Here is a 20,695-nt window from a genome sequence, read left to right on the forward strand (position 1 = left end):
AACATAAAAAAAAATTCTCATTTTTGTAATGGTAAAATAATTTTCATGTATTTATGTATAATTGACATCATTAATATTCTCAGATAAAAATTGTTCATTTTCGACGCAATTTAATTCAATTTTTAATAATAAAAAATAAACTACCGTTACTCTTTCTATCCTGTATTTAATTTGTGATGATTCGGTTTTATTTTTTATATGTAAATCAACCGAGTGAAGTATTCAGTGTGTTTAATACCATACAATATAGAGGTCTGGATGATAAAGACTATAGTAAAGTGTCTCCCACTTGAGTCTAATGTCAATATGGTATTGTATGATTAGTTTGTTTGGCCAAGTGCCATAAACTCGTTCAATATAGCTATAATATATGTATACACGGGATTTCGGTGAAATCTAAGGTTTTTTATTTATATATTAGGAAAATACACAGTGACACGGATGTACTGAACGGCATTTTACAGGTAAGTTTATTTAATTATATTTCCGGATTCACCTGTAAGTCTGTGTGTATCTGTGATGGAAGAAGTTATCTGCACGCTACAGGTGGTCTGGTTGATCGATGACTTGACAATGACATATCTATCAATCAGTGTTTGATATTAGATTCTTCAATTTGTATTATACTAGCCCGAATACTTGAATTCCTCGCTAGTAAAAAATGGCTTGCAACTTATTTATGTGGTAAAAGTTTCTTTTTAGAATAGAGAACTAAATAATTAGGTTTAATAAACATCCTACCTGCTCCAACCGGGGTAATAAAAACATGAATAAATAAATAGATCTACATGAATATGTTATAAGAACAAAGCCTCTTTACCCTAGCTGCCCCCCTAGCTCCCCCACCCCCTGCATCTACCATTCATGCCTAGTGTCTAAACAATTCTCGACCCTCCCCCAACCCACCCCCTACATCTACAAGGTATGCCTACTGTCAAACTCCCCCTCCCCATGCATCTTCAAGGTATTCCTATTGACTAGACACATCTTGACCCTCCCCAGAACCCTGAATCCACAATGCATGCCTATTGCCTAGACACTTCTTAACCCCTACATAAATAATGTACCCTTCACCCCTACATAAATAATGTACCCTTCACCCCTACATAAATAATGTACCCTACATAATTTATGTACCCTACACCATATATAATGTACGGTATATTTATTATGTACCTTACACCCCTACCCTTACATACATGTATATAATGTACACTACCAGGGGCGGATCAAGGAATTTTGAAAAGGGGGGGCGCCGCAAAATGAGGGCCCTGACCGCGGAGACGGGGCACGCCGAAAATTATCCGTCATTTCCCTGCATCTGTAGCCATAAGTAAAGGTTCGGAAATTGTTGAAAAAGAGCCTTAAAATCAAGCAAAAAGCGAGTTGAACATGCGACTCGAAAATTGTCAAGGCAAGCGAGGCATTATGATGGGAAAAAAGACGAATCTATTCCCTAGCCACTTCACTATGTAAGCCTTGTAACTTGTACTGTGTACTGTCCACACATAAAACAATGCTACATCAAGTTGCACTCATGCGCGTCAGTGATGGGCATGAGTGTATACGCCGCCGATTCCACAAGATGCTATCATTAATGTCTGTCTATAGTCACCCTATAGGATTAGGGTGACGTCAGCTAAACAACAAGAATTCGTTTGGAAGTGGAAGCACTAATTAGACCAAACTGGTGTGTTTGAGTCGATGGTTTGAGTCATTTGGGATCCCTGCAACGGGTTCCGAACGGACATATTTGGGTCTGAGAAAAGGCACTTTCAGCAGTAAAAAGGGCACTGTCAAAAACTAGGGGGGGCGCGCGCCCCTTGCGCCCCCCCTTGGATCCGCCTCTGACTACGGACTACACCCGAGCATATATAGCGTGCCTAACACCCCTACACAGTTAATAGCCTAATGTGGAATATTTCAAATAATGCACAGATTAAACTATAATCTCCTGAGTTATATGTGCTACATTTTATTATAACTTAAACTGTCAAGGTTAAATTTTATGAATAACTTTTGTAATGTTTGAATGAGTTAAAGATCTTATATAATAGTCAGTTAAGTGTCTTATTGAGGTCTATTGTTAAATATATCCTTCTGTAGTATATTGTTAACATATATACAAAATCTACAAAATATTAATATATAATACGCTTTCAACGTTGGTGTCTATTTAATTATTTGTTGTGAAGTTTTTTTTAAATACAGACGATTTTATTTTTGTTAGTTGTATTATCATATCTATAATGGCCTCCATTCATAACTTGAACGATATTTTAGTTTGATTGATTTCAAGAGTTCATATAAACACTATTTATTTAACATTAAAATATTTGTCCGTCTATGGGTGTATGTTTCTATAAACAGGCTAAGTAGTTAGATCACTTATTTTAAGTTATTGTAGGAGACACATTCTGGTGTCAGCTGGTCTAAAGAGAAGGCTGGGTAGTCGGTACATTGATCCCAATGCCCTATTCTTGCCTTGCTGGGGTAAAGTTAGAAACCCTATTTTTTGCATATGGTCTTAATATCTTGCTTCTTCACGTACAAGTTTCGTCGACGTCGCGGAGTGTCAGACATTTGTAATTAAAAAAAAGGAACAGGATTTCACATCTCGTTGATACAATATAGTGGTCATTTTGAGACTAACACATTGCATTCTTTTTGCTCTGTCCACAAGGAGCCACAGTGGCTCAGTTAGTAGGATGTTGGCTTGCTAACCTAGAGGTTGCGGGTTCGCTCTCTGTGTTGGCTGAGAAAGTTCATGGGGATATTCTGGCGTGGTTCAACCATGTCTGTGCTGCAGGGCCAGGCAAGGACAGGCGTCTAGTCATTTGGTCAGTTGGATGGAGTGGAAATCTGAGGTCCCGTGTACACATTGGTATGCAAGTAAAAGATCCTTGGCAGTTTCCCTCATAGCACACTGTATGGTCCATGCCCGTCTTCATTAGCCCTGTCGGATTAGAACAGTAGGACGTTAAACCCCACTTCATTTCACTTTCTGTGTCTACAGCCCCCCTTCATTAGTCCAGGCAGTGCAGAACAGTGTGGGAAGTTGGATGGCCGAATGGTTAGCATGTGTGCGCTGTATCATAAGGTCTGTCATTGAGTCAACTGGCGTGGATTCAATTCCCCAGTTGTACGTGACAAGGAGTAGGATTGCCTGTCCAACCTCGTGGGTTTTCTCCAGGTCCTCTGGTTTCCTCCCACTGCTAAAGACCCTTACGCACAAGCGAATTATTGAAATAAAATTGAACCATATGTTAGTCCCGAAATATCCTAGTTTGTGTCGAGTGGATGTTTAGCCCCATTATTATTTCTAACATGTTCTGATTTCAGATAAACTGTTTAGAAGAGAAAGATGACGTAGTTTTAGTGATATTACGCTAGGACATCTAAACAAGGTCAGTACAGTTTAATACTCAGGGGAACAGGCAGTCAAGCCGAGGTGGGGGGTAGTCGAGTGGTCACTATTATTTCTTTCTCAGGGGGATATAAGTGTAAGAGAGTCAAGGGAGGAGGTAAGGGGGTCGAATGGTCAGTATTGTTTAATTCTCAGTGGGTCAGCTGTCTCTGAGATTCAAGGGACGGGGGGAGGGGGTCGAGTGGTCAATATTATTTAAGAGAGACAAGGGGGGTAGGGGGTCAAGTGGTATGATATTATGCAAATAAAAAGTTCAAATGATGGTTGTACTGGTAATAAAGCAGAAAGCCTATAGATTTTAAAGATTCAACACTTATTTTATTAATTTAGACATAGGTTCAATACCATCTTGGCTTTGATGTTCATGGATAGAAATTAATCATCGTTCTGATGTCAACTGATAAGTACGAAAAATTATAGATGAAATCTGCAACATTTCTATCTAGCTAAGCGATCTTTGAGTGCACTGTCAATCTGCACCTTGGAATATCGTGGGTTTTTTTTCACATCTGCAGGCATCATCTAGATCAACACAACCCCCTACCATTTATATATCTAACAATATAGAAAAAAGAGAGATATATGGCGTTTCATGTCTACTCAACACAAACTAGGTCATTTCAAGACTAACATATGGATTAATTTTATTTCAATGATTTGCTTGCACGTATGGGTCTTTAACAGTGGGAGGAAACTGGGGGATCTGGAAAAAACCCATGAGGTTGGACAGGTGACCCTACTCCTTGTCACGTACAACCACGCCAGTTGACTCAATGACAGACTTTGTTATACAGCACACACACGTGCTAACCATTCGGCCATCCAACCCCCCAACAATAAAAGGATTAATACTGTCACTATATAGATCAGTAGATTAATACAGGAGATTATAGATAAAATACCTGAAGATCATCAATCTATATAGACTTAGATATAGGTTTACGTCTTGACTGGTAGACTTAGCTATAAATAATGACAGGTGTATTGTACAAGGCAGGTCATGCTTTTTTAAAAAGAAGTTTAAATAGATGTGTTACAGGATATACAAGCCTGAACAGGTACCTTATGTCCAGGCTACTAGATTTATTACATACATGTAACGCTGTAGTGACATGTGCCATGTAAGAGCCAGGGTATGCTATCTAATTTATAGCACCTTTCTTACAAGACAATATTCGTACAAATAGAGTTCCTTAGGCCGAGTAAAACCAGGAGGATTTTTCAAGCTTGGGCCTTCACTCCCGAGGGGTGGTGATACAGTCCCAACATGGAAAGTATGCCTAGTTAAAAACATGAGGTCTGATAACATGAATATTCATGACCTTTGTATATATGAATAGTAATGAGTTGTGTATGTGTGCAGACATAGACTCAGTTGTCATGGTAAAGCATGCAGTGGTCTTCTGTACATCGAAGGGATAAAACCATGTGTTGACATGTAATGGCGGAGAGAATAAATATAGTGTGGTTATTTAACAGGTCTACCCATTTAACAGGTCCATCCATTTAACCGATCTGCCCATTTAACATGTCTACTCATCTGTGTAGTACTAGTAGTATCCTATTAATAATGACCATAAGTTAATCTCCATATGACATGGGTGGGTGGGGGGGGGGGGGCGTGTAGCGTGTGTGTTGCATCATAACACCTGTCATTAAGTCAGTTGCTGTGGTTTTGATTCACCAGTTGTACGTGACAAGGAGTAGGGTTACCTGTCCAACCTCGTGGGTTTTCTCAGGGTCCTCCAGTTTCCTCCCACTTCTAAAGACCCCTAATTGAAATAAAATTGAACCATATATTAGTCCCGAAATGACCTAGTTTGTGTCAAGTAGACGTTAAACAAGGAATGTATGCCTAGTAGCAAGTCTGAGGTCTGCTCATATATATATTTGTGTACTCCTAAAAGAATCTCATTTAACCATGGAACAAAACATGACCATATGTTAGTCTCAAAATATGACCAAAGTAAACCCACTTTATTGTTTATAAAATATTGATAGCCCAGTTTTAAATATCAAGCCTTTGGTCATCTCATATTAACCTATTGGTTATCCTGTAATTGGTTGTCCCATATTAACCCATTGGTTACCCTGTAATTGGTCATCCCATATTAACTCATTGGTTACCCTGTAATTCTACATGGAGCCATGGTGGCTCATTGAGTAAGACATTGGCTCACTAACCTGACGATCTTGTGTTTGAGCCTAAACTTGGGCGAGAAAGTACATCAAGATTTTCTGACACGCTTGCCTATTGTCAGGGACAATGTGGTAGCTATTTGTAGGGGACGAAATAAACGGGGTCCCGTGTAAACATTGACGTGCATGTGAAATAACACTTGGCAGTTAAAATTCGATATAAAAGTAGGTCATAGCATCGCTGTCTGTTCCCCATAGCACACTGCATGGCGAAAACCCTCATTATGGATCACATGGCTAAGTGGGTAAGATGCTGGCTCGCTAGCCTGGAGGTCGGGTGTTCGATCCCTGCATTGGCCGAGAAAGTTCATCCAGATTTTCCGGCATGGTTTACCCTTGTCAGTGATGCAGGACAGAGGGCCTGACAAGGACAGCTGTCTAGTCGTTCGGATGAAACGAAAAACCGAGGTCCGTGTACATATTGGCGTGCATGTGAAAGATCCCTTGGCAGTTGGAATTCGATATAAGAGTAGACCGTAGCGCCGCTGCCCGGGCAAAATTTCCCTCATAGCACACTGTATGGCGTATGCCCGTCTTCATTAGCCCAGTTTAGGAGCAGAACAGTAGGACGTTAAACCACATTTCATTTCTAGTAATTCTTCAGAACAAAGCCTCAGAAATCTGGACATGACTGAACACGATGTGCAGCTAATTCCTAGATAATTATTAAGTTGTATTAAGTAGCAATGTATTATAGGTCATTGTGTATTTGTTACATCAAAGAGAAGATCAATTATCCTCGACAGTATCAATTTACAATCAACCTATTAATATTACTTGAGATATTGATTGATTAGTTGATAGGTGAAATAAAGACAAATATGATACCAGGTTGTTAAATCTCAAATTATTAACAGGTTTGTTACAATTAGTTTAGTTCGATTTCTCATCTGATGTGTGGTCTTGTAAATAAGGATAGTTGAAACTGTGGAATAATTCCTGGTTAATACGGATCCAGGAAATGATGGAATAATTTCTGGCAAATAAGGATAGAGGAAGCTATGGAAATATTTCTGTATATCTTTGTCTAAAGGTGAGTCTTCGAATAAAATACAACAAAAATTGTAATGTAAGAGCTAAATCTGCCTATCACAAGTCCCCCTTTAGGCCTGAAATGCTATCTTAATTGTTAATTAGACATTAATTAACTTATCCAGACCATAATCAACTCTCGATGCCATCGCTAGTGTGTGTTATTTAGTGGATTTGAATACATTTTGTTATGAATAATTTAACATAACTTTCTTTTTTATCATACCAAAATCAATAATGATGACCGAGACTAGCCTAATATTTAATAACTAATATCTCGGTTGAGAGTGAACCAATTTGACTGAAATTTTCAGCATATGTAGTTTTCATTATCTGGTTTTTAACTATTATAGCAAGAACTGTCAACTATTTATCTAATCTTACCTAATTCTCCTTTAATGAAATCTCAAATCAATTATAAATGCAACTAGGAGTTGTAGATGAGTGTCATACCAGTATGACATGTTTCTAGAACATACTTGAGTCCACACATTATTGTATATACCATAATATTTATGTTAGAAATAGAATTGAGCTTAACAACCATGGGGTGTTGGATGGCCGAATGGTATGGGCGTGCACGTGTATCATAAGGTCTGTCATTGAATCAAGTGGTGTAGTTTTGATTCCCCGGTTATATGTGACAAGGAGTAGGGTCGCCTGTCCGACCTCGTGGGGTTTTTCCAGGCCCTCCGTCCGATTTCCTCCCACTGCTAAAGACCCCTACACGCATGTGAATTTTTGAAATAAAATTGAACCATGTGTTAGTCCCGAAATGACCTGGTTTGTGTCGAGTGGACTTTAAACCCCATTTTTCTCTCTTTTTTCTATATTGTTAGATATATAAATGGTAGGGGGGGGAGGGGGTGTTGATATAGATGGTGCCTGCAGGTGTGAAAAAAACCCCACGATATTCCAAGGTGCAGATTTGACAGTGCACTCATAGATCGCCTAGCTAGATAGAAATGCTGCAGATTTCATCTATAATTTTTTGTACTTATCTCTCTCATGTTGATTGACTGACAGGTGTCAATCATTTAAGACTAGAATACATGTTTAAAATGAGAGATCTTTTGTTGAAAGTAATTTAATAAAAATTTACTTGCTTCATCACATAAATTAAATAATGTTGATTTTGGCTGATAAGTTTGATTTCACACAGTTTGACACATACTTTGTTTTTATTGATATAAAGAATTCAAAATTTTTATTGTGTAAATAAATTTTGAACCCCATTTAATCTGGTAAACAGAGCAAACAAATACTCCACAAATAGCAGTAATGTCACATAACTTCTTTGTCATGGCATAACAATCTAATCACAAACATAATGTATAAAAAGTCTTAATTCAAAAATATTTATGGAATCCATATCAGATTAACTGTTAGATTTATGTTCTGTTAAGTCTGGCACATGTAGAGATTTCTGTTCTGTTGAGTGGTGGTTAGCCATTATGGTGTAGGGATCATTGCATGGTCTTACACAGCACAATAATGGTTATAATTACTGATGAACTTCAGAGCATCCAAACCACCAAGATTTTCACAGTAGCCTTTAACTTGGACTGAAGGGTGTCGGGTGATCCATACGGCAGGCCAACCATCCCTACAGGTACATTGTAAGGGATTGGCCTCCAGGTTCAGCTCTTTTAGGGTTTGGAATTCCTGGACAACTGCTGGAAGTTCTGTTAATTTGTTGTCAAACAGCCAGAAGTTCTGAATTCTGGTCAGGTTTACAGCTGCCCGGGGTGAGACGTGCTGCATGTTGTTGGAACTTAAGTCCAAGTTTATCAGATTCGACAATCCTTGTAGATCATGATTCTCAATCGACTGGATGTGATTATTGGCTAATTCAAGACTCTTCAGATTCTTCAGATCCGATAATGTTGCAGGAATTCTATGAAGTCCACAGCTTTTCATGATCACTTCTGTTAGTTGTCCTGGAAGAATGTCTTCTCTGATAAAACCCAAATTATTATCCGAGATATCGAGTTTGTTTAGGGATGAGAGGGAACCCAGGGCTTTGGGTACAGCTGTTATGTTGACACTTTGCAACAAAAGTTCCTTCAGTGATCCAGATTGTCCATGGAAGGAGTCATACCAGATTCCTTTGTCTCCTATTGGGTTAAACGAGAAGTCCAGAAATTCAAGTCTGTGCAACTGGCTCAGCTGTTGGGGAATTTTGTGAAATTGACAGTTGTCCAGGGTGACTCTGTGAAGTGTCCATTGTAGATCAGACAAATTATCGGGAAAAGTAGAAATAGGATTATAGCCCAGATCTAGTTCTTCCAGAAATGGTAACCGATTCAGCCAATTTGGCCACTGGGTTAGCAGGTTGCCACTTGCCATAAACTTCTTCATTAAAAGAAACTGGCCATCCACTTGATCAGCGGAGAGGATTCTGTTATGACTGATGTCCAGTTCTTCCATATTCTGTAAAGTAAAAACAGTTTTAGGAAGACTAGTAAGATGGTTGAACTCGAGATTAAGAACTCGGAGAGTTGTTTCCAGTCCACTAAACACATCGTCATCGATGGTGCTGATTCTGTTGAATGAGAGGTTAATCTCTGTGACCTTTAACCCTCTGAAGGTCAGATTGGTGACTGTAGTTATATGATTGTTGTTGAGTTTTAGTTTGTCGAATGGTAGATCATGTTGGTGGAATTGAGGTGCCAAGACAAGTCGTCTGGATCCACAGTCTATGGTTTGATTCAGACAATCGCATGGTACGAGAGCTGGACATCCAGCAAGACTGTGTCTAAATTTAGGAATGAATATGGTAGATTTTAAAGGGGTCAGTGGTGTTAATGTTGCAGAGGTCAGTGGTGTTGATGTTGCAGGGGTCAGTGTTGGGAGACCAGCTGCTTGTTGTACCATAAATACCAATAAACTAAATATCCAGAGAAACCTGAAAAATATGAAATGTTCTGTTTTCAAGATTGGTTAAAATTTTACATAAATCCATTGATAATTTTATTGCTTTGATTTTCAGTTTTAATTCAAATAAGCCATTTCAATTGGAAGTATCTAAGCTATTGTATCTGGTAAAAATGATACCAGCAAGCAATGTCTAATATATTGTATCCGGTAAAGATGCCACCATGCAGTGTCTAATATATTTTTGGGTTGGCTGGTTTAGAGTGACCTAATACATTTGATTTTCTATCATTGAGATCTGTTATTGAGTTAAATGTTGTGATTTTGATCCTGCTGTGAACATGAATGGAGTAGGGCCGCTTGTCCAACTTTGTTGGTTTTCTCCAAGTTCTCCAGTTTCTTTTCACTGTTAAAAACTCACAAGCATATTATTGAAATAAAAATTGAACCGTATGTTAGTCTCAAAATGACTTCTCTCTCTCTTCCTGCCTTCATTAGTCAGGTTGATGCAAAGAAGTAAAATATTAAACCATATTTTATATCATAAAGTAAAATATTAAACCATATTTCATACCATAAAGTAAAATATTAAACCATATTTCATATCATAAAGTAAAATATTAAACCATATTTCATATCATAAAGTAAAATCATATCAGAAAATAAAATATTAAACCATATTTCATATCATAAAGTAAAATATTAAACCATATTTTATATCATAAAGTAAACCATATTCCATATCAGAAAATAAAATATTAAACCATATTCCATATCAGAAAATAAAATATTAAACCATATTTCATATCATAAAGTAAAATATTAAACCATATTTCATATCATAAAGTAAAATATTAAACCATATTTTATATCATAAAGTAAAATATTAAACCATATTTCATATCATAAAGTAAAATATTAAACCATATTTCATATCATAAAGTAAAATATTAAACCATATTTTATATCATAAAGTAAAATATTAAACCATATTCCATATCAGAAAATAAAATATTAAACCATATTTCATATCATAAAGTAAAATATTAAACCATATTTCATATCATAAAGTAAAATATTAAACCATATTTCATATCATAAAGTAAAATATTAAACCATATTTCATATCAAAAAGTAGAATATTAAACCATATTTCTTATCAGAAAATAAAATATTAAACCATATTTCATATCATAAAGTAAAATATTAAACCATATTTCATATCATAAAGTAAAATATTAAACCATATTTCATGTCATAAAGTAAAATATTAAACCATATTTTATATCATAAAGTAAAATATTAAACCATATTTCATATCATAAAGTAAAATATTAAACCATATTTCATATCATAAAGTGAAATATTAAACCATATTTCATATCAGAAAGTAAAATATTAAACCATATTTCATATCATAAAGTAAAATATTAAACCATATTTCATATCATAAAGTGAAATATTAAACCATATTTCATATCAGAAAGTAAAATATTAAACCATATTTCATATCGTAAAGTAAAATATTAAACCATATTTCATATCATAAAGTAAAATATTAAACCATATTTCATATAAGAAGGTAAAATATTAAACCATTTTTCATTTAAGAAAGTAAAATATTAAACCATATTTTATATCATAAAGTGAAATATTAAACCATATTTCATATCATAAAGTAAAATATTAAACCATATTTCATATCATAAAGTAAAATATTAAACCATATTTCATATCATAAAGTAAAATATTAAACCATATTTTATATCATAAAGTAAAATATAAAACCATATTTCATATCAGAAAGTAAAATATTAAACCATATTTCATTTAAGAAAGTAAAATATTAAACCATATTTCATATCAGAAAATAAAATATTAAACCATATTTCATATCATAAAGTAAAATATTAAACCATCTTTCATATCATAAAGTAAAATATAAAACCATATTTCATATCAGAAAGTAAAATATTAAACCATATTTCATATCATAAAGTGAAATATTAATCATAAAGTGAAATATTAAACCATATTTCATATCAGAAAGTAAAATATTAAACCATATTTCATATCAGAAAGTAGAATACCCAACCATATTTCATTTAAGAAAGTAAAATGAATTTACTTACATGTTCCTGTGTTTTCTCTTGTTAATAAACCTGTGTAATATATTCTCTGTAGATCTTTGTCTACGATGTCACACTGTTGTGGTTTGATTCTGTTTTCTCTGGTTGAACTTGTGTTATATACAGACCTAAATCTAAAAACTAAATGTTTTAATCAGATTATAAATATTATGATAATTCTATTCTCTACTCCCCAAACCCTTTCACTTATCTCAATAAACTTTCACCTAGTCAATAAAAATACCCATGTTTAATTGGCTCATTAGCTGTATGACATCATCTCAAGCAATTCTCATGTTCACAAGGCCAATCTTTTATCTTTCAAGTGGAAATGTCGAAAACCCATCGATTATCAGAGGATTATAATAATAATAATAATATTTTTCAATGTTTATCTCACAGTATGTAGGAGTGTTTTTCATAGGTGAGCGGAAACAGCTTGAATAAAATCCCATAGAAAAAGCAGCTTAGTTTTTGTCATGCCTTAATTTTTGTTATGCTTTAGTTTTTGTCATTTACTATTTTTTCCTGCTTTTTGTTATGCCTTAGTTTTTGACATGCCTTGGTTTTTCTTATGCCTCAGTTTTCATCATAAGCTGTAGAAGTAATAGTTTTTGTCATGCCTCAATTTTTATCATGCCTCAGTTTTCATCATAAGCTGAAGAAGTAATAGTTTTTGTCATGCCTCAATTTTTATCATGCCTTAGTTTTTATCTTAGTTTTTGTCATGCCTTAGTTTTTGTTATACCATTACCTCAGTTTCTGTCATGCCTAATTTTTATCGTAAGCTGAAGGAATATTTGTTTTGATCATGAGGGAGAGGGGCCTTAGTCTATATTATAACGGAGATGGTCCTTACCTTTATTATAAGGTGGGGGGCCTATTTGTTTATCTTAAAGGAGCTACATCGCTAATATTTGGGACCTAGAAATTGGCACAAATGGGTTGCAATGCATATAATAATGTAATTTGATTGTATATAAACTGATTTACATTTGATTGTTTCCATTTTGACTCTAATTTCAAATCGGTCATGTCCAGCGAAATACGGCCTGAGTCTCAACCGAATGGCAATTTCTAGCATCTTGTTATTCCAGTCTTTTGTGCATGCTCTCCAGATAAGATATGGTGTCACTGTTTGACATGAGTTGCGGAATATGTCTAGCCTCGTTCTTTCTGGTTACTTGTTACGAATGACGCTGAAACGCATCTTGGTACACGAATTTTGTCTCAATTATTGGATATCAGAAGCCCATCTTTTCCTGGTAACATCACAATATCATTTTTGATTTAAAGGACAATATTGGTGCCAGTCATTAACACATATGTGATAGAACTGGTTAAACACGTTCCAAATATAATTTTAACAACGAGGTCATTGCTACGATAGATTAGTAATCAATGTTTCAACAATAGGAAGTTACAAACGCAAAAGGAAAACACGAGTTATCCCTCTATTTAACTGACTGACGTGACGGGTGATAACAGATACATGGGAGAATTTCTGCTCACTAAAAATTCCTTTGAAGACCAAAAGTTGTTGTATGGGACTGTAAAAGGATATCTGACAATTCATAAACAAAATTGACTGTCACTAGATAAGAGAACATGAAAGAAAAATAGAAAAAGTCTGTGCATTACCATGTTTTTATAAGTATAGAATGAATAAACACCTGTGAATGTACGGACTGTTTCTATTTTTCTCGTGTTCTCTTATCTAATGACTTTCAATTACTGTTTTGAATTGTCAGATATACTCTTACAGTCTCATATAACAACTTTTGGTCTTCAAAGGAATTTTTAGTGAGCAGAAATTCGCCCATGTATCTGTCATCACCCGTCACTTCAGCCAGTTATATAGAGGGATAACTCGTGTTTTCCTTTTGCGTTCGTCACTTCCTATTGTTGAAACATTGATTACTCATCTATGGTAGCAATGATCTCTGTTATAAAATAATATTTGGAACGTGTTTAACCAGTTCTATCACATATGTGATAATGGCTGGCACCAATATTGTCCTTTAAATGGACAAATAATTCGTGTTTTCAATGTGTAAGACTTTGGATGATACTGAGTTAGAGACTTAGCTACTTTAAGGATGAGCTGAATTACCTTTATCATAAGGCCTTATCTTCATCGTAAGGGAGAGGGTCTTTGTTTTTATGGGGAAGGGACCTTTGCTTTTACATTCCTACTTGTATATGACATGGGGACCACGTGGCTAAGTGGGTAGTACGCTGGCTCGCTAGCCATGGGCCGAGAAAGTTCATCCAGATTTTCCGGCGTGATTCCCCCTTGTCAATGATGCAGGACGGAGGGCCTGACAAGGACAGCTGTCTAGTCCTTCGGATGATATGAAAAACCGAGGTCCTGTGTATACATTGAAATGCACATAAAAGATCCCTTGGCAGTTGGAATTCGATATAATAGTAGGCGATAGTGCCGCTGCCCAGGCAAAATTTCCATCATAGCACACTGTATGGCGTATGCCCGTCTTCATTAGCCCAGTATAAGAGCAAAACAGTAGGGAGTTAAACCCCATTTCATTTTGTATATGACATTAATGACAAGTATCAAACTGTTATAAAGTAGCAATGCTAAATTCTTCTTTTACCATCGTATAGAAATGTATTTTTAAAATAATTCAGAGTAAAATATACCATAGGTAAACAAACTGTTTGATCGTCATACATGCTTTGTTTACATCGGGCGTAGTAATACAACACAGTTCTATGGATAACAATCGCCTTATTATATACACACGCCAAGATTTCACTAGTATTTTTCAAGCATACAAATTTAATTTTCAACAAGATTTCACAAGTCGTTATCGAGCATAGAAATTTTATTTGAAATAGATGGTTGAGTATTTTATAGCTACGAAAAAGGGAATTTTTAGTTCAAGGGGAAAATGCTGCAAGTGGTAGACCATATTTAAATGTTGTTTGAATGTGTATTTTCATAAACCTCGTGGGTTTTCTCTGGGTCCTCCGGTTTCCTCCCACTGCCAAAGACCCCTACGCGCAAGAGAATTATTGAAATAAAATTAAACCATATGTTAGTCCCGAAATGACCTAGTTTGTGTCGAGTGGACGTTAAACCCCATCTCTCTCTCTCTCTCTCTCTCTCTCTCTCTCTCTTGTTGTTGTGAATTAGCTATTACTCATTGCTTCCATATTGTCCTGTCAGATATGTTTTTCTTTTGTTCCATTATAAATGGCACCCGCACCCGCACATGTCTTGTCTACTGATTTTAAAATGTTCATATTTTGTCTTAAATATTGGATATTGAATCCCATATTTTAACTGTAAAATTTATAACATTAAAGTAGCTAAGTCTCTAACTCAATATCATCCAAAATCTTCGACATTGAAAACATGATTTATTTGTCGATTTAAATCAACATTGATGCTGTGATCTTACCGGGAAAAGATGGCCTTCTGATGTCCAATATTTAAGTCAAAATAAACATTCGTGTACCATAATGAGTTTCAGCGCTATTTGTAATAAGGGACTGGAAAACGAGGTTAGGCATATTCCACAAGTCATGTCAAATGGTGACGATATATTCTTATATGGAGAGCATGCCCAATAAATACTATCAGCATAGACTGGAATAACCAGACGCAAGAGATTGAAATTCGATTGAGAATACTGGCGTATTTCGCCGAACCTAACTGATTAGAAATTACAGCAAAAACAGAAACGATTGAATGTAAATCAATTTACATGTATATACATTCATATTACATTATTGTATGCGTTGCGACCCATCTGTGTCAATTTCTAGGTCCCAAATATTAGCGACTTAGCTCCTTTAATATTGATTGAAATGGACCAATAATGAATTGTAATTCGTGTTTTTAATATTATGGAATATATTGAGTGAGGGGTTTAGCGTCTTTAGATAAAAGTAGAACAATCTCCAGATAATATTCAGTTGTAACCTTTGATATTTACTGATCTTGAAGACGAAGTAAAGTAACGAAGTAAAGTAATATTATCCCAGCTCAATCTAAGAACAACATCCAGGAGAAACATCATGGAGAGATTTACCTAGATATTATGTAGTTAAGTTTGGGTAAAATCTGTCTGTGTATAAAAAAAACAACCTCAGGCTTTGTATGGGGAGAGATAGAAATAGTGTTTAACGCCCACTTGACACAAACTAGGTCATTTTGGGACCCTTGTCACATATAACCGGGGAATCGAAACCACACGAGTTGATTCAATGACAGACCTTATGAAACAATGTGCACACGCTAACCATTCAGCCATCCCCCCCCCTCCTCCCCGTCTTTGTATGGGGTTAGAACATGCTATAATAATCATCTACAATTAAACTTAGTGAATTTTTACACTGCCTTCACATCAAAGACATCTAATGCAGTCAATGTAATATTTTACCCTGCCTTTACATTGTGAAGATGTCTTAGAATATGAACCAGATAATAAATCAGTTTAAACAATTCGCCTGCCAAACCTCGTGGGTTTTCTCTGGGATTTCCAGTTTCCTTCCACTTGGTAATATGTTAGTCCCGAAATTACCTAGTTTATGTTGATTGTACTTTAAATCTGATCTGTATGTCAGATAATGAATCACTTTTTAACATAATCCGGCCATAAGACAATATAGAAGTAGATTTCACAAAATATTATATGGATACTACTTCTGAATTTATTAACATGCAACGTTTCAATACACATACAGATATCGTTATCAAGCAGCATGTTAATAAATTCATTAGTAGTATATCCATATAATATCTTTATTTCACTTTTTAACAGTTCATTTCATGTTTATAAGATATTTTATATTTATGATGTTTTAATATTATCATTGACAATATTTTAACTATAAAACATCATATACCCCGGTTGTACGTGACAAGGAGGAGGGTCGCCTGTCCAACCTCGTGGGTTTTCCCCCGGGTCCTCCAGTTTCCTCCCACTGCTAAAGACCCCTACGCACAAGCGAATTATGTAAATCAAATTAAACCATATGTTAGTCCCGAAATGACCTAGTTTGTGTCGAGTGGACGTTAAACCCCATTTCTCTGTCTCTCTGTAAAACATCGTATAACAATACATGGTGAATTCCTACCAGGATTATAGTTAAATCTAGGTATTGTATATATATTTGATCTATGTACAGATATAGATAAGTTTATTGACTAGTTACTGTGTTGTTAAGTATAGATATATATAGGGAGATAACTCATATCCACTTTAAATACCTCCACACACCTGATATAGGTGAATATACATGAACCTCCACACACCTATATCTTAAACCTATCGATATTTTAATATCATTATACAAAGGGACAGGTAATCTCTTGAAGTATACACTTAAACCTTATTATTATATAGGTAAATACACATACAGGTATTGTCAGGTTCCTGTATGTTACCTTCACACACCTGTGCTAGTTTAATCCCATTTCTCTCAGTAGTTACATCCCATTTCTTTCAAGTAGTTATAAGAAGTTTTCTAATTCTATTTCCACACCGTAAATAACAAATCTCCTATTTGAAGAAGGTATAAATAAAAGTGACGTATTTCCTTGAAGTAATTTAAATATTTGATTGTTTATGACTTATTTTATAATGGATTGACCATTAAGAAGTGTTTAAATCATTTCATGCAAGAGCCTACCTCATATTAACTCGTGACACGATTATATGGAATACAAGGTACTTGAAGGATTTATTTCTTCCGATGTTTCGACGAGGGTTCTCCTGTCTTTTTCAAGCAAAGAATGACAACCACAGTACAATGTTGATATATGTAGAGATAGTTGTTTAGTGCCGAAATGATTTGCCTTCATCCCAAGCCCCTTTGATGGTTTGTATTCGATTTCATGGTTTTACGTGACAAGGAGTAGGGTTGTCTGTCCAACCGCGTGGGTTTTCTCTGGGTCATCCGGTTTCCTCACACTGCTAAAGATCTCTATGCGCAAGCGAATTATTGAAATAAAGTTGAACCATATGTTAGTCTCGAAATAACCTTGTTTGTGTCTAGTTGATGTTAAAACCCATCTCTCTCTCTCTCTCTCTCTCACTCTCTCTCTCCCTGGCTCTAGCTCTCTCTGTATATTAATTAATGTTTGTCTTTATTCCATATTTTGCCTGTCCAACCTCTAAAATTAAACCCTATGTTATTCCCGAAATCACCTAGTTTGTCGAGTGGACGTTAAAATCCATTTCTTTCCCAAAATCTGGGTTTACTCACTTGTTTTAAAAATTACATATTTGTTGTAAAACAAATGAATTACACAATATTTCACAATTGTCCCAAGCTTGCCAGAGTCATAACATGGTTTGAACTTGAAGTAATATAAAGATTTAAACAGATCGCACTGTGATATCACCCAAGATAGAAGTAAACAGTAAGCACAACACACATAGATTTAATACTAGAGATAGAGAGAGAGAGAGAGAGAGAGAGAGAAATGGGGTTTAACGTCCACTCAACACAAACTAGGTCACTTCGGGACTAACATATGGTTTAATTTTATTTACATAATTCGCTTGCGCTGATTGGGGTCTTTAGCAGTAGGAGGAAACCTGGAGACAACCCACGAGGTCGGACAGGCATCCCTACTCCTTGTCACGTACACCCGGGAGGTCGGACAGGCATCCCTACTCCTTGTCACGTACACCCGGGAGGTCGGACAGGCATCCCTACTCCTTGTCACGTACACCCGGGGATTCGAAACCACACCAATTTAATAATAGAATTCCAATGTTTAAATCTCTGTGAATTCCAAGGAAAATTGTATGTTTTGAAAATTTGCTTTGTTTTGTATATTTAGAGATAATTAGAGGTGTTGTATGATGGAGGCAGACGGCGAGTGGAGTGACGGGTCTGATGATGCTCTGAAGTCAGGTTCTGCTACAGGTGAGTCGATTTCGTAACTTATAAATCAAGGTTCTGCGACAGGTGAATAAATGCTGTAATTTATTATAACATCATAAGCGTTGTCCACAAACCATGACAATCTTTCAGGAACAGACTGGGAAGGAGTTTGGGAGATCTTTTTAATAATCTTGAATTTATGTCATTTTTGATGAATTGTTAAGATTGCCAGACGTCAGATTTCTGTATAAGCTAGAAACATAATGAGATACTCTAGAAACCACTATTTACAGTCATTTTTTAGACATACTGTCGAAGTATTCCACAATGCCAGGCATTATCTATTAAACCTCTAGTTCCCCCCCCCCCCCCCAACTGCTGAAATCCTACGTTAATGAATCATTAAAATAAAAATATATAATATATTAGCCCCAAAATTATATAGTTTATGTTAAGTGACGTTCTCTCTGTCAGGACTGGGTTTATCAATAGACATAGTAGGCCCGCCCACAGAGTTTATCAATAGGCAAAGTAGGTCCACTATCAGGACAGCTTTTATCAATAGACATAGTAGGCCCACTGCCAGGACAACATTTATCAATAGACATATAGTAGACCCACTGTCAGGACAGTGTTTATCAATAGACATAGTAGGCCCGCCCGCAGAGTTTATCAATAGGCATAATAGGCCCATTGCCAGGACAGCATTTATCAATAGACATATAGTAGACCCACTGTCAGGACAGTGTTTATCAATAGACATAGTAAGCCCGCCCGCAGAGTTTATCAATAGGCATAGTAGGCCCACTATCAGGACAGCGTTTATCAATAGACATAATAGGTCCACTGCCAGGACAGCATTTATCAATAGACATAGTAGGCCCACTGCCAGGACAGTGTTTATCAAAAGAAATAGTAGGCCCACTGCCAGGATGGCATTTATCAATAGACATAGTAGGCCCACTGCCAGGACAGTGTTTATCAATAGACATAGTAGGCCCACTGCCAGGACAGTGTTTATCAAACGACATAGTAGGCCCGCTGCCAGGATGGCATTTATCAATAGACATAGTAGGCCCACTGCCAGGACAGTGTTTATCAATAGACATAGTAGGCCCACTGCCAGGACAGTGTTTATCAAACGACATAGTAGGCCCACTGCCAGGATGGCATTTATCAATAGACATAGTAGGCCCACTGCCAGGACAGCGTTTATCAATAGTCATAGTAGTTCCGCCCACAGATAACTGGGTACACGTAACTTATTGGATACTATAATAATGCTTTCTGTATCCGACCCTGTTCACGTTTTATTATCTTGTTATCAGGTATTTCTGATGGTGATGGTGATGTGGGTACAGATGAGAAGAAAGTTCTAGCTACAAATCGTCTGTTGAAGACTGATCCTGTAAATGCTATATTAGATAGAATAGATGCTGAATTAGGTGCCATGAACATAGTCTCACCATCACAATCTAAGGTAAGTCACAGGGATGGGGTGGCCGAATGGTTAATGCATGCAATTTGTATCATAAGGTCTACCATTGAGTCAGTTGGCATAGTTTTGATTCCCCGGTTGTACGTGACAAGGAGTAGGGTCGCCTGTCTAACCTCGTGGGTTTTCTGAAGGTCCTCCGGTTTCCTCCCACTGCTATGTTAGTTCCAAGATGACCTATGATGGCTCAATGATTAGGGTGCTGGCTAACTAGCAAGGAGGTCCTGGGTTTAAACAGAATATTTCTCTAGATATTAATTACAGTCACATGAGTCTTTCTGTCTGACGTGGAGAGCGTCTATGGGAAACCGGTCGCCACATCCTACGTAGAACCCATGCAGCTTTTCTTACTACATATTTCTGTAGCCTTGTGATCGTCTAGAATTTGTCTCTAGCTGTCTTTACTTCTGCTTCACGTTGTGTATTTACTTCTTCCAGTTTCTTAAGACGTTTTTCATACCAGGAATAATAATGCATAGTTCGCTTCTACATTTTATATAGCATATAACTGAATACAGGTATACAAGCATAGCACAAATTACAATACTATATAGCTAAAACCACTTCTCCACCCTATCCAGCCTCTCGGCTGTCTAGGAACTCAGATGTACTCTCGATCTCTGGAATCTAATGCAAGTCTGACTTACAGGGTTCCCCGGTTTCTTTTAAAGG

The 20,695-nt window shown here is 36.2% G+C and overlaps 2 protein-coding genes across 2 annotated transcripts in view; one reads left to right on the plus strand and one right to left on the minus strand.

Annotated features, from left to right (window-relative positions):
* Nucleotides 1-348: 348 nt before the first annotated feature.
* Nucleotides 349-20,695, plus strand: part of LOC126824170 (uncharacterized) — a 62,760-nt gene continuing 42,413 nt past the window's right edge. The window contains exons 1-4 of the mRNA XM_056101661.1: nt 349-464; nt 3,343-3,407; nt 18,485-18,570; nt 19,857-20,008. Coding sequence (XP_055957636.1) covers nt 18,504-18,570; nt 19,857-20,008 — 219 coding nt within the window. The 5' untranslated portion in view covers nt 349-464; nt 3,343-3,407; nt 18,485-18,503. The remainder of the gene's footprint in view (nt 465-3,342; nt 3,408-18,484; nt 18,571-19,856; nt 20,009-20,695) is intronic.
* Nucleotides 8,065-9,535, minus strand: LOC126824169 (leucine-rich repeat protein soc-2 homolog). Its single transcript, XM_050553352.1, has one exon. The coding sequence runs from the start codon at nt 9,533-9,535 to the stop codon at nt 8,138-8,140; it is 1,398 nt and encodes a 465-aa protein (XP_050409309.1). The 3' UTR covers nt 8,065-8,137.

The sequence above is a fragment of the Patella vulgata genome, chromosome 6 (genome assembly GCF_932274485.2).
Source record: "Patella vulgata chromosome 6, xgPatVulg1.2, whole genome shotgun sequence".
NCBI lineage: Eukaryota > Metazoa > Mollusca > Gastropoda > Patellidae > Patella > Patella vulgata.

Bases quoted from the DNA above. Each gene is read 5' to 3' on its own strand.
- LOC126824169 (XM_050553352.1), bottom strand. From the start codon at position 9,535: ATGGTACAACAAGCAGCTGGTCTCCCAACACTGACCCCTGCAACATCA.